Genomic DNA, 15160 nt, shown 5'->3' on the forward strand with positions numbered 1-15160 from the left:
GGTTCGGTTTCACACAGATCCGCCTGCTCTGTCTCTCATGGTCAACTTTTCTTTCAAGGACAGAGTCACAGTGGCTTTAAATCCGCTTCATGCAACATCCGGCTGCGTTTGGTGCTTGAACTTCAGCTGGGGGGGGATTTAGAAAATGTCTGATCACACTTCCAGCTCAGGAAAAAACTGATCCATTCATCCTGACGAGAATAAGTAAATGCCTTTTACCTGTTCTTCCCTGGAGGTGAGGGGATAAGCTTCATCTGCACAAATCGACACATTTGTCTGATCTGCCTTAGAGATCATAGGAGCATCATTAAGTCTGTCAGGTCACATTATCATGAAGGGTTCATTTGAATGAATCGTGTGCGCGTGTGTTTGTGTGTGTGTGTGTGTGTGGGGGGGGGGGGGGGTTATTACCTCATAGGTCAACAGCTCATTGTGCCACTTACATCTGGCTTCTCTGGCAGCTGCAGCAAACTTACTGAAACACAAATGTCTGCGATGGAAACATGTTTAACTCTCAAGATTTCTGTAAATGGAAGAAAGCAGCGATTGGATCAAACGTCTCTGATTATCCATATCCAGCTTCTCACATGTGAGGATTGGCAGTTATTCTCTCTCTGCTCAATGATCATCTTTGGGTTTGTAGGTCGAACCTTTGAGCTTAGGGGAGTTGTAATGAGCATTTTTAATTCCATGAGCCAAAAAATCTATAAGTTTAGAGTCTATACTTCATTAAAGTGGTTTTAAACTGGTTCTTATCATAGCTCTGACAAGAGAGAGTTAAATGTTGCAGCCCAACTGATTGGGGGGGAGACTTCTTTTTGAATTGACCATGATTCCTATGACGACAAAGAACTGTAATTGAAGCTCGATATTTAACAGTTCAGCCATAAACTGTATATAAAACAACTACAGACAAAACTAATACAACCAAATATATATGAATTTAGAAATGCAATGTTATAATATAACATAAATGCACATCTTTTTCAATTTGTTTAGTCTGTTTGTTTTCATATGGGCAAACATTACTACCAACACTGCTATGTCTGTGAAAGGCTCATATCAACCAATGAGCTGGTCCAGTTTTAGTAAATATATTCAACGTGTTCTTTACATGTGGTTGAATTTGCATGTCACAGTGTTACATCCGTGATGAGGAAGAGGAACAGCAGTCTTCTTTCAGGAACTGAGGCAAGTCATGGCAACTACAGAAATAATCTATAGTACATTTTGAGTGGTAGGCCTTTTTTAGTGTCATGCAAAAAGAAACTCAATAATTTAAAGAACACTCTGAGATGCAGTTCATCTCTTTATGATTCTCTAAGTTTGAGAACATTCATCCACGTGTGCTGCTGCTTTCTAATCTATTTATCTTGATGAAACTCACCTGAACATGGGAAATCTCCATCTTTGAAACTGAAAATAAATTGAAAGATATTTAGTTTGTATAACATGCCATTGATGATGATGATGATAATAATAGATTCAACTTTATCATTGTTTGGAGACTTATTGGGGACGAATGGAATCTTTGGTTGCAGGTCATGGCTATAACTGGAGGCACGGTGGAAACTCTGGATGAAATTCCAGCTCACGTGTGGAAAGGTTTGCCCGACTGTTTGAGTCTCAGACCTTCTGCTACAAATCAAAGCCGCATCGGTGAGTAAATAAATAAATGTGAAACTTTCAACAGCCGCACAATTCACTTGATTTACGTGTATGCAAACTTAGGAATTAAAATGTAGAATATAAAATAGCGGGCCAAGTAAAGAATACAATTTTAAGAAAGTGGAGTATACAAACAAACACTCCGCCAAGGTCTACGCCCCATATAACCACGTCAATGAAAGTTGTCAACCCTCCATGGCATATCATGGAAGCTGGTTCAGTAGTTTTTCAGTAATCCTGCTGACAAACAAACAGACCGCAATGAAAACATGACCTTTTAGTGGAGGTAATAAATTAACTACTATAATGATGCTGCTGTCAAACATAATCCGCTGTCTGTTTTGCACACGCATTCTTATATTCAAAGCACCTTTTTCGCAGTTACCAGTGTGTTTTGTTTAAGGCTGCTATACAGCATGTTTGTTTCTAGACCAGGGAAAATATAAGTGCAACATTTAATTCTGACCAGCATCAAAATGAATAATTTCCTGGGAAATCAAGGAAAATGTTTGAAAACCTCCTGTACTCCCCTAATCTGGATCTGCACCAAAATGTATTGGGTCCTTCTCTGACCCCTGAGGTATCCTTTTACCAAGTCTCATGGTAATCCGCGCTGATTGCCTGATCCTGCGAAACAACAGACCAACAAACAAACAAATGCAGACGACAACATAACCCTCTTGGCAGAAGTAAGAAAATCTGTCAGATTCACGTCTTTGCAGTTTGTTCGTTCTTAAACAGAATCAATTTAATCGTGTCGTCGGATCAGCCACACTGAAGGATGATCGCAAAGTGGGTCATCATAGAGAAGGGGGGGGGGGGTCGAGGTGATTATGTTTAAATATGAGCGTCTCACTGGACGACAGTGGAGTATTGAGCCCAGTTATTCACATGAAGAGTGGCAGAAATGGTTCAAGCAGACAGAGAACAACTGGTTCACACAATTGCTCAATATACATCATGAAGAGGTTGTAAGTTTTGGACTGTATGTCTTGGGTGGGGGGGGGTCTATAGCCATCTAACGAGCAGGTCTGGTAGCGTATACTGGCAGGTTAAGGTTAATATGGACTGATAACTAATTATTTTTTATTGCTCTACAAATTTGAACACATGGTATGAGATGTCCTGATTCTGACTTTTCAGGTGTCTGGGCCACTCGGGTCATTCCTAAAGGCAAGAGGTTTGGTCCATTTGTCGGAGAGAAGAAGAAAAGGTCCCAGGTGACCAGTAATGTTTACATGTGGGAGGTATGTACAGCTGCTTTCGGACATGCACTGAACTCCAGAGATCCTCCGTAGTTTCTCTGGAGTGTGAGTGTGAGTGTGAGTTTACAAATAAAAGATTGAGAGTCTCCAGAGTTTCTGTGGACTTTCTCCAGCTGGCCCCTTGGTACAAAGTCCTCAGAAAGTCCAGAGAGCCGATGTGAGGACCACAGCCGAGTGTGTGTGTGTGTGGGGGGGGGGATTCAGAAAGAAAAAAAAGAATTCAGATATCACTGGATGAAAAAGTGGAGCAACACACATAGAAAACAATGATGAAGAAGCTATTGGTGTTGCAGTGTCGATGTGATGTAAACAAAAACATGCAAATCCTCCAGCTGAATTAATCTATTACATCCTGCCTCTGCCTACCGCTCCCCCCCCCCCCCCTCCCCAGCAGAATTCTCTAGAGATGTCTTTGTTGTTGCAGACACGTCTGAGCGGAGAATCTCCCGCTGTGTTGTTCATGTATGAAACGCAACTTGTCACGTCTGAAAACAGCTCGTGTCCCAGGCTGCTGCTCTGTTGGCTTCTCTCGCTAAAACACTCCCCGCCACCTATTGTTAGTAACCACATAGTGTTAAACAAGCCCAACTACATTGTCCATCCAGCTACAGCTCAGAGGAGTGCGTATACTGTAGCTATGAAGTCGACTGTTGACAAGTTAACACAATCATCCTGACGCAACAGGTGTCGTTATTGTTTCACTGACAAATGTTACAGCTTCCACTTCAACATTTAACCCTCTTTCTTGGAGAATCTTTAAATTATTCACTTATACACTTATGTTACGGGAAAAAAGCTGAAAAAATACTGAGCCAAAATAATTTGACAAATAAAAAAGACATAAAATATTTCTCAATACCCCATAAGTTATTTCAACAAAAGATATCATCTTTGCATCTTTTACCTGTAGGTTTATTTCCCAGCGCGGGGCTGGATGTGTGTTGACGCCACAGACCCCATGACGGGGAACTGGCTGCGATACGTGAACTGGGCCTGCTCCAGTGACGAGCAGAATCTTTTTCCTCTGGAGATCAACAGAGCAATTTACTACAAGGTTTTAAGGGTAAGTTAAAGACACATCTATGAAGCTTAATGGGTCCTGCAGCCAGTGGTAAACGGACATATGATTTGAATTAGTGTATGAAATGAAGGATCTTATGGTTTGGATGCAGGATCAGTCTGAGATTCACAATTATTAAGATCATATATCAGTATTTCTAGTAGTGAAAGTATTTGTGGAGACTGGTCATACTGGAATGTAAAAACACACATTTGTATTCATATATTTGCTACATCAATCTGAAACGAATTCTCTAACACATGAGGATAGTAAATAATATTACAACACACTGTACTTTTAATTTACTTGAGTACATTTCTTTGTCACTTATTGTTATGTGTTATAGATGATACACAGAACTTGTATACTAAAAGCTACTCATTAGATATCACACTAAACCTTACATTGTTTTCTCAAAGCACTTTACAGTCACTACTTTGTATTTTAGGGTTTCGATCTTATGATCTTATGAAAAACCTAATGCTGTACAAAGTAGCTAAAACTAGCTCTACTTTGACCAGCTTCCGCAGAAAATACTAATATACAGTGTGCAGTATCACTCAGTTAAAAAATATAATGTATCATCATAAAAAATGTATTTGAAAAATAATAAATTAATGTCATTAACAGTGAATGAAGAAATTCACATAGTAGATTATACAGTTGTACTTAAAATATATTCACAAAGAAGCAACTTTTAGAGTACATTTATAACTGCACCTAAAAAGCAGTATCAGACTACCTCACTGACTAAGTGAACTAAATGCTTATTACTGAACTCCCAGTTTGTGGTGTTGTACTGAGCTGCATTATATTTGAAATGATTTTATAATATTTAGATTTTACCAAAATAGCATATAAATGAATACAAATTTGTACTAGAATAGTCTGAGTAGAGTGTGGAGCTTCACCAAGTCAGAAAATGTCCCAATTTTTTTTTTGTTAACCTAGATTTGCTTCTTTGTCAGGTTTGACGTCAACATGTAACCGGTTCTCTCGTGGTCCGTGACCCATCCTTCCTCCAAGTTTTCATTCTTGAGTTTTTGCGTAATCTAGCTCACAAACACCCAAAAAACAAATCAATAGAGCAAAAAACAACCTCTTGGGTGGAAGTACCCTAACACAACACTCCAACCCAATGAAGACTGGACGGCTAAAAACGGTTTAAATCTTATGTAAACAAAGTGACTTGCTTTCACCGAGCGAGACCATCTCCTATCATCAGTAAATACAACAATACTACAAAACCTCTGTTAGGCTTATAATGTACTTTTGTATCTATAAAGTATTTGTTATTTTAGAGGTGAATACCGGCTTTATTTTCCATCACATTTAATATTAATGAGTTAAATAGTGTTATATAATACTGTGGCTGAATCAGTAGCTTTCTTTTTGAATCAAACCTTAAAACTTACTTTTATCGTACAAATTTCCTCCTAATTCTAGTTAGGTTACGCTTAGTGTTTTTATTCTTTAATGGTTGTTTTTTATTTATGTCTGTTTTGTTTTTTGAAGGACTTTTTGAACTTTGTTGTGTTCTTTAGAAAAAAATAAATAATTATTATAGCATCTTGAGAGATCGATTTTTAGATGGATATTCTTTGAACCATAAAATATGAGAAAAATATAAGAAAAGACAAAATGTACAGCACACAAATAAAGGAGAATAAAGAGTGACCTCTGTTAAACAAAAGTGCACTCTTCATGAAGGGAGGAATCACTGAAGGTTGTTTTACAGCCACATCACAAACTGTGTGTGTTGCATGAAGCTGTGTGAGCGTTGCCGGTCTCCGGGACGTGACAAAACAGACACTGTCAAATTCCGTGCAACCCCCTCAAGACTCCGTGTAGATGCACCGTGGCCCACATATCCCCACAGCTGCCTCCCAGCAAGCCGGGCTCTGATTGGCGGCCGAGCTCATCTCTCATTGTTGCAGCCTATCCGGCCTGGAGAGGAGCTGCTGGTGTGGTTCACTGTGGAAGACAACCCCGAGATAACAGCTGCACTGGAGGAAGAAAGAGCCAGCACCCGGAGCAGGAAAAACTCAGCCCGGGCGAAGCGAGGTGAGGCCTCACCCTTTACCCGCCGTCATGTCGGTTCTTTCCCTGCTCGTGTTCTTTGTGTGTCGCGCGGCTCGGGCCGAGCGGAGAGGCGACTGGGAGGCGTTCTTCCTCCCAGTCGAAGTTGTGAGCAGCTAGCTACGAATGAAGGCTACCGGGGGGGAAGCTAACGTTAACGACTGCTGTGAATGTGTGTGTGTGTGCGGGGCTTCTCTCCACTCATACCCGACCCGAAACTGTGGATTTAGCCACGAATAACGAGCACAGAGCCGGTTCTTTGCTCGCTGACGGCCCCGGTAGAGCTTCAGCCGAGGCCGTGAGAAACTTTTTACCTGCTTCTGCGTCTCCTCGGGCTCCTGGCGGTGTCGAGGATGTGACCTTCCCTTGAGTTCCCAAAGCATGAAAGCCATCCATCGGCGAGCCTGTCTACTTGATGCTGGGCCTAGCAGGGGAGCTAACTAGCTGGCTGCCTCACCCAGCAGCGGGGCTAGTTGGTTAGTTCGCGGGTTACTGGTCAACAACACGTAGTTAAGGTGTAATATCGCATGTGGAGTGTTTTTAAACGGGACGGTGACATCGACAGGGCTGCACAATAACCAGTTCATCGACTTCTCAAGCCTGCATGTTAGCATGATGCTACACGGCTAGGTCTGAAGACACGGACATCTCAGTACACAGGGGCATTTGACAAGTCAAATATGACTTATAATTACTATTAATAATAAGAGTGGGTGTATAACCACCGTTAGCACGGTGCTGAACATTTAAACGGGTCCTCTATGGTGTTGTAGCTTTGTTATGTAGCATTTGCATTTAGTTATAACATCAAACTATTTTCGACACTGAAACGTCATTCAAACTAAAACAAGAGGATTAATCCAATAATATCCAACATGCTGCTGTTAAAGTGATGTGATTATTTTCTTCTAGCAAGAAACCATCAACCCAGCTGCTGGAAGTCATTGACATGTGTTAGCAGGACATTTGGACATAATGTTTCCTTAAGAAGTATTAGATTGTGTAGTTTATTCTCATATATTCATATGCACTATAGATATTGACTTGTTTTTGACACAAGGAATAACAGACTTTGTGTAGCGGGCGGTAAAGCAATCCTGCTTGAATGTGTATATATAGCATTATGCTACAGAGGGTAGAATAACCCTGTGCACTTGCTATGTTATCAGATGCGTGCAAATGGCATTTAGAGACTTTGTATCAACGTATAATTAAATCAATGTATAACTAAAGGCGACATATAGAGGCATTGTTGTCCTTGAAATGCCTGAGATGAGGTGGAAAACAACATTTGAGATCCTGAGGGGTTTATGTACTTTATATTTCAGAGGCGCGTTGATAAATGTGTTTTGTATTATTTCGGTGTAATATTCCGTCTAACCCAACAGACACAAAGCTTCTAGGACATCTTCCCTCTCTGTCTCCGCTGCAGTAGTAGTTGTTGCTCCTGGCTGACGCGTAATTACTGCATTGCAAAAGTCAACCTTGATGAAGTTGGCCTGCCTGTCCTGTTGCTTCATTTCAATATCAAACATCCTGCATGTGTTACCAACCCATCTGGAGTGAGAGTTTGTGAAGGTGTTGGCTCTGTGAGAGCAGGATATATTAACGAGTAATATGGGAAATGCTAGGACTATGAAATGCTCTTAGTGTTAGATTGTGAAAATGTATTGGTAGTATGTATGTGTTGCTGCTCTAGATGAATGCCTCTTACCATGCCGGTCAGATGACTGAAATGGAGCATTTGTTTCTCTGGTATGAATTAGGCTTTGTGGGCTAGGTCAGGTGACCTTGTTGACACACTCCTATTATGAGGACTCACCCAGGGAAGCTGCTGTCGTGTTAGCATCACCTGGGAGCTTATCAATAGTCTTATTTAAAGCACTGATCCATAGAAGCCCATGATTGCCTCCACAATGTGTGGGTGCGTTGGACTATCCTGATACTCGATATATTCAGAGAAATTATATCACATTCTTATGTCAGTTTCCTGTATTGGTATTTTTAGTTTTCATTAAGCTTGATTCAAAGTGATATTTGATGTTTGTTTGCACTTACAGCACGAAGGAAGCTGCTGGAGGGAGCCAGGCCGGCTGGTTTGGGTGGATTCAAGAAAACAAGTAGAACCGAACCTACTGTCAAGGAGATGTGGGATGGGGAGGAAAGTAAGTTGACTTTTCCTCTTTGATAATCAGTGTAAATCGACTTATTTCTAAGGACACTTTCTAGTAAGTAATTTTCTATTCAATATATTTTTTTTACAGGTCAGAAGGAGGAGGATGAGAGGCCATTGGCCTTGGGAACCTCGCAGGAAACCCATCCCATGGCGAGCACTGACTGTAAAGATGTGCAGGATATGTCAGCAGGATTAATGGACAAGGGAAATGGGGAGGAGATAGAGGAGGAGGAAGAAGATGAGGAGGAAGAGGATGCTGATGATTTGATGGTACAACAGCAAACAGATCAGCATTTAGCTGCAGCTGGTTCAATGCAAAATAAGCACTCTAGCATGTCACTGACTTCTGGTAAAGAAAGCAACAATAGTTCAGAGCTAAAGTCAGAGTCTTCCTCAATTAGAGGGCAAGAACCAGAGGTCGACCCTGATCTTGACTTCGACCCCGATGGTGATCTTGAAATAGATCTACATGGAGAGTCATATCCCTGTCAGCACTGTGAACGTCACTTCTCCACCAGACAGGGTCTGGAGCGTCACATACACATTCATGCTATCACAAACCAGCAGACACAACTGTTTAAGTGCAGATACTGCAGTAAATCCTTTGGCTCACAGGTGGGTCGGCGCCGGCATGAGAGAAGGCACGAGAGTGGACCCAAGAAAAGACCTGGCTCTCTGGCTGGAACTGCAACTCTCCTCAGTCCTGTGGTGCAGACTGATGGCTCAAGTCCCGACTGCGCCAGCCTAACTAGTCAGTACCTAGCCATAGGGTCTCAGTTAACTGGAGGGCCTCTGCACACCTCTGAGTTGCAGAGAAAAGAGTTTGGGCCCCATGGTGACCGTCCCTTTTTACTGGATGACCGCGGAGAGTCAAAGGAGCTCCATCCCTGCAAGTATTGCAGTAAAGCATTTGGCACACACACCAACATGCGGCGACACCAACGCAGAATACACGAACGTCACTTGTTACCGAAGGGTGTTCGCAGGAAAGGAATGCTGCTGCAGGAAGCATCAGTGCAGCCGCAGCCAAACGAGTCCCACAGCACCAGCCCTCCAACTGTCTATGTGCCCAGTGCAGACACAGAAGACGAGGTAGACAGGGATGATTACGCAATTGATATATCCAAAAATATCTCGGAGAACTTGAGCTTCTACATTGACGGCAAGATTGTGTCCAGCAGTTCAGTGAGCACCTGTGAGGTTATAGAAGTGGACTCCAGGTCTGCAGCTCTGTTTGGTCTGGACACGGTTATAATCAGCCCCAATCAGATCGGACAGGCGCTAAAGATGGAGGGGAGAATGGGGGCTGCAAAGCAAGTCGGCCAGTCAGCAGGGAAGAGGAGAACATCTACACCTCCATTTATTCCCAGCCTCAAAGTGGAGACAGAATCAACACCTTTCACAGCCTGTTCATCATCCTCATCATCCTCTACGTCTTCCTCTTCTAACTTGCTAATGGGAGGACTGTTTCAACAGGCCACAGATTCATCAGCATTTCTGAGAGAGAAAACAGTTTATCTGTCACCGAAGCTCAAACAGCTCCTTCAGACGCAAGATGTTCAGAAATCCACCATTGCCCTTATAACAGAAAGCCATCGATTGGCCTCCCCACTGTCAGTCACGCCCCTGCCAGGGGCTTCAGGCAGGTTTAAAAGGAGAACAGCGTCTCCCCCTTCGTCTCCACAGCTTAGTCCTGTGTGTAAAACAGAGAGCTGTAAATCCGAGGTGGCAAGCTCATACACCCTGAAGGTGCCAAAGCTGGAACGCCACAGTGTGTCACTTCCTGGGAGCCTACTGGACAAAGATGATGGGGACACCCTGAGCCCCTCTGAAAATAATGCGCACAACCAAACATCTGCTGGTAGCGGAGGAAACTCCTGTAATCAACAGCCCTTGGATCTGTCCAACTCTGTCAGTCGGAAAAGTGAGAGCTTGAACAAGGTGATGGGAGATTCAGCTCTTGATTTGAGCTTGAATCGTAAGAGCTCAGCTGAGCCTGAAGCAAAGGGAAGCCCAGCGCCACAGCCTTTAACAAAAAAGAGAAAGCCTAACACCAGCATGCTTGAAAAGGTGCTGATGAATGAGTATGTAGGTCTGAGTTTGCCAGGAGAGGAGGGCCCCTCGGCCTTAGCAAACCTGAGTTGTTTCCATTCTCGGTCTCCAAATGTTGAATCAGAGTCTGCCAACCCATCCCCTCCCTCTTTGACCCCTGTCACATTGAACCCATCCTCCCCAAGTTCTTCTAGCGTGACATCCCCAACACCGCCTCCCCCTGTACTACCTACCATACCGTCTCCTCCAGCTATGCCTAGTTCTCCTCTCTCTCAGCTTACAGACTCATCTGCTCTCAGACCTCTTCCTGTCCTCTCGCCAAAAATGTCTCCGAGATCAGTTGAACACATGTCCCTGTCAGATTCAGAGAAGATTTTGTCAGATGAAGAAGACGAATATGAGGAAGAGGACGATGTCCCGGAGCCCCTGGACACCCTGGAACTTCCAATTATAGATCCCCTTAACCGTTCAAAACCGAGTCCTCTTGAGTCTACGTCGGTAGATCTCCCCGCTACAGAAGATGTTTCTGTGACTAGCGACACTCTGCTAAATGGCAAGTTGAAGCAAGAACTTGACTCTGTAACAGAGAAAACTTTCAAAACTGACTTTGTCACTGTCTCACCTCAACCAGAATCCTCATCTCCATCACCATCTCCTTCTCATACATCACATGATCAATCCCCATCGCTTGTTCCACAATCCCTCCTCCAGATAAAGATAAAAGAGGAACCTCAACACTGCACTGACAATTTGTCAGTTACGAAACATTCTCCTCAGGATGGTGTTGACACTTCATCCAAACCTGCTGCTCCTGATAAACCTGATAAAACATCTGAGCCAATAGAAGTCGACTCAGCATACTGCAAGACTTTTGTGTGTAATGTCTGCGAGGAGCCTTTCAACTCCATCAAAGAGCTCAGTGGACATATCACAGTTCACGCTGCCGACTGGCCCTTCAAGTGTGAATTCTGCGTGCAGCTGTTTGGTGACGGGCCCGCCCTGCTGGCTCACCGGACAGCACTGCATGGAGTGGGCAGGATCTTTGTGTGCTCTGTTTGTTCCAAAGAGTTTGCCTTTCTCTCTAACCTCCAGCAGCACCAGAAGGATCAGCATCCGAATGAGACGTGTTCGAATACGACCATAGAGAGCGGCAAACTCAGGCCACAGAACTACACGGATCCATCCAGAGCCAAAGAGGAAAGCAGTCCCTCAACACCTGCACCACAGATGATTAATGAACCTGTTGCACAGAGTGAATCAGATTTAGTTAAAGATGAACCTGATGTTAATGGTAATCATGCAGACGATGGAGCAGAGGACCCCAATGAGGAGCTATACACTACAATCAAGATCATGGCTTCTGAGGGAGGGAAACCTAAAGGCCCAGACGTGCGCCTTGGCCTTAATCAACACTACCCAAGTTATAAACCACCCCCATTTCCTTATCACAGCCGCTCCCATGCTGGCTCTGTGGCTTCGGCTACCAACTTCACCACCCACAACATCCCACAGACTTTCAGCACTGCCATTCGCTGCACCAAGTGTGGCAACAGCTTCGACAACATGCCTGAACTGCACAAACACATACTAGCTTGTGCCACCGCTAGTGATAAGAAGCGCTACACTCCCAAGAAAAACCCCATCCCCCTCAAGCAAATAGTGAAGAGCCCGAACGGAGTTGTGTCGCCCACAGCAGCCGCTGCAGCCCAGAGTGCTTTCCGTAGAATGGGTCAGCCAAAGAGACTAAACTTTAATCAAGAAACTGGTAAAACAAAAATGAGTTCCCTCAGTAAGAAGAGGAACCAGCTTGTCCAGAAGGCGATATCTCAGAAAAACAAAGCTGCGACCATTGCAAAGAAGGCTTCTGTTAAAACTGAAGAAGAGCAGCCCTCTAACGTCTGCCACCACTGCAGCCGGGAGTTCACCTATCCTGCAAGTCTCCATAAACATATGGCGGTCAGCTGTCCCATGAAGCCCGTTGTGAAAAAGGGCAAAAAAGGTCTAGCAGAGGTGAAAAGAGAGGCAGGGTCAGTGGTAGACAAAAGCATGAGTCTTAGGAAAAAGGCCTTAGACTTGGAAATGCATACAGAGCCAGAGCGTAAACTGCTGGGAAAGACCAGAGCTCGCAGCTCTAGTGTAGCGAACCCTGAACCCTCCCAGACAAGCAAAGGGAAAACTGCAGCTGCTCTGGGCAGACTAAAGAGGCCTGCATCTTTCCCAACCCCCGTTTCTGCGAGTAAAAAAGCTAAGAAGGGCCAAGTCCAGTCTCTACCTCCCACCCCCATCCCAGCCCCTGACACTCCCAATGACACTGCACAACAGCGGCCGGCCATGAGAATGCAGCGTATGGGTAAAGAGGCAGCACCCAAGAAATTAGCAGAGGCCAAATCTCTACCACCATCACAACAACAGCTTAAGAAGGAGGAGCGGTTCTCCTTGCGAACACGGGAGAGAGTTGGCGGTCCAGTCACCAGGAGCTTACAGAGCACAGCTCCTCCTGCTGAGGTTCAGACTGCGGAGCCACCGGTTCAAGAGCCAAAAGAGACTCAGGTGAGATGAGAACCTGTGTTTATGTCTGTTTCTCTTCTTTATTGGCTCTGGTAACTGTTCATTTGTCCTTTTCAAAATATATCTGTCAATGAGTGGCATTGTTACAAAACAATAGCCTCACTGGTCATTACCCACACCAGGCTGATTCTTTCAACATCAACAGGCACATTTTGAACGGGTAGAAAACATGGTCACAAATGTAACATCTGCATTATAGGAACCTAAACTCTGTCCAATTTGAATAATGTCCAACTTAAACGATTGATTCATTTTCTCTCAGTCAGAGAGTTGATTGATCAACAAATTATTCCTGTTGTGTTGCTCATCTTTCCATCTTCATGTGTTACAGGAGGTTCTGACTAAGTGAGCCATGTGGACATTGTTGAGCTCGCCCTGGGATGATGGTTCTCACCTCTCAGGCAAAGCTCTGGATTTACCAAGATACTGATGGCACTGAGGTTGACTCCCGTGGTGGGCTCACTCACTCACTCACTCACGAACAAGTGAAGTTTGCTTATCTCAACTGCCTTTGCTGGATTTAAGGAGGGAACTCTCTTTATCTTCCATCTAATCAACTGAGCCTCGATTTTAGCCAGCCTTGCAAAAAAAAGAGGAAAAATAAACTGTAAATGACAATGAGTTAATATATACATGTGTCATTACTTGACCCAAAACAGTAACATTAGGGCTCCGTTATTTGGGAAGGCTGATATATTGCAAACGGCAATCATGTATCAGTTAGTTCGGGAAACCCGTTTATTCTTTCGTTTCTTGTTTTCCCTCTTCGGTTGTTTAGATTTATGGATGTTCTCTTAATGCATGTGCTGAATAGAGTATAAACTAGATTAAGCCAATTTACATGTCTCTCACAATGGGCACCCACTTCAGTTTATACATGATTTGCAAAGTATGTATGTTTGATTTAAATTTCTGTAGTCATTATATTGTAGAATATATCTTGTTGGTGAATTTTTGTTTGGGAAACAAAAATGAAATTGGCAGTTGTTTACTGCAACAATTGGTCCTCAGGAACACTGTTTATGTGTGTGGTAAGTTTGTGAATGGTTATGGTTGGATGCGACAGCTATTCCTTCGGTCGAAATCTCAAGTACGTCTCATGTTTTTTACACTTTTTTTTCCCTGTTTATCTGAAATTAGCAGGTAATTCAACTCGTAAAATAACGGGGAATTATGTGTCATCTCAAATATTGCCCGTCTTGATTTTAGACGTCACTCAGCCGGCCCAGTGTTCTTACAGCACTTTAAAATAAAACTGCCAAAATTTCCAGCTGAATAAGTGAAGATTGGCTTTATTCATTGGTGAATAGTGGAATGTATTCTGGTCACTTTGCAGACACTGGTTATTTACGCCAAATTGGTGTGAATGAATTGTTCATCTGGTCTCAAATAGTACTTTTGCAGCCTTCCTTTCGAATCTCCGTTAAGCAATTTGATAAATGAAACTGACACATGAACCAACTTTTATCTGCCAAAATGAGAGATGATAACTGTCGAAGAGTTGCTGCAGTATTCTGTAGATTTAGTAGAAGTTGCTTCATGTGTTGATTTTCCTACAAGACCCATGCAACAGTTGTGTAGCTGAATGATTTAGTTTATTTTATTCTGAGGATAAAGTCATCTTTCTTTCAGTGTCTTGATTTATTATGTTAAAACTGTACATGATGAAAATGTCCCCGTTAATGAAAAGCATCTTATTTTCATTTCATTGTGCTTTCCCCCACTTGTTCACTCTTTACCATATTCATTGTACCATAGAGACAGACACACAGGCAGTGCTTAAAAACACTTGTAGCATGTTATGGCAAAGTAAATTGAACAATATGATTTGAAGCTAATTTATTTTTCCATGAGAAATCTTCATGTTTTTGCCTTTCAGCATCAATATTATGTATTTAAGGATGAACAAAGACTAAAATCCCAAATGACCTCAAATAAGACATTGCTGTAATTGACATAATAAAAAAAAAAGTTTTTCAATTGGTGTTATGCTTTTATTATTTTCTGTTGGTCATAGGATTCCCAACTATACCCAGTGTTAACACATAGGATGTTCATTCATTTAATGTGGACTGGAAACGGTCTTCTAACTTCTTTTTATTTCCTGTTTCGAGAGTCTGTGGGTTTCAGCTTCTGCTAAATGGCCAAACATAGTTCCAATAGCAAGAGATGAATAATGAGTTTTGTCTGTGGGCCCAAAGAGAAACCTTGCAGTTAATATGTCCGTTTAATGAACATCCCTCCACTTTGTAACTGAGGCCTAAGCCAGGAGATTGTGATCATATTCTTGGC

The 15160-nt window shown here is 42.9% G+C and overlaps 1 protein-coding gene across 1 annotated transcript; it reads left to right on the forward strand.

The window, feature by feature from the left end:
- The first annotated feature begins 1543 nt into the window (after window positions 1-1543).
- On the forward strand, window positions 1544-14848 carry prdm2b (PR domain containing 2, with ZNF domain b). Its single transcript, XM_053432883.1, has 7 exons — window positions 1544-1659; window positions 2812-2915; window positions 3844-3996; window positions 5931-6057; window positions 8133-8237; window positions 8337-12850; window positions 13200-14848. The coding sequence occupies exons 1-7, from the start codon at window positions 1545-1547 to the stop codon at window positions 13215-13217; spliced, it is 5136 nt and encodes a 1711-aa protein (XP_053288858.1). The 5' UTR covers window position 1544; the 3' UTR covers window positions 13218-14848.
- Window positions 14849-15160: the final 312 nt, after the last annotated feature.

Source organism: Pleuronectes platessa, chromosome 2, assembly GCF_947347685.1.
Source record: "Pleuronectes platessa chromosome 2, fPlePla1.1, whole genome shotgun sequence".
In the NCBI taxonomy this organism is placed as follows: domain Eukaryota; kingdom Metazoa; phylum Chordata; class Actinopteri; order Pleuronectiformes; family Pleuronectidae; genus Pleuronectes; species Pleuronectes platessa.

Coding starts and splice junctions, on each gene's coding strand:
- prdm2b (XM_053432883.1), top strand. CDS start 1,545: ATGGCTATAACTGGAGGCACGGTGGAAACTCTGGATGAAATTCCAGCT. Junction 1,660..2,811: donor TACAAATCAAAGCCGCATCG/GTGAGTAAATAA, acceptor CTGACTTTTCAG/GTGTCTGGGCCACTCGGGTC. Junction 3,997..5,930: donor TTTACTACAAGGTTTTAAGG/GTAAGTTAAAGA, acceptor TCATTGTTGCAG/CCTATCCGGCCTGGAGAGGA.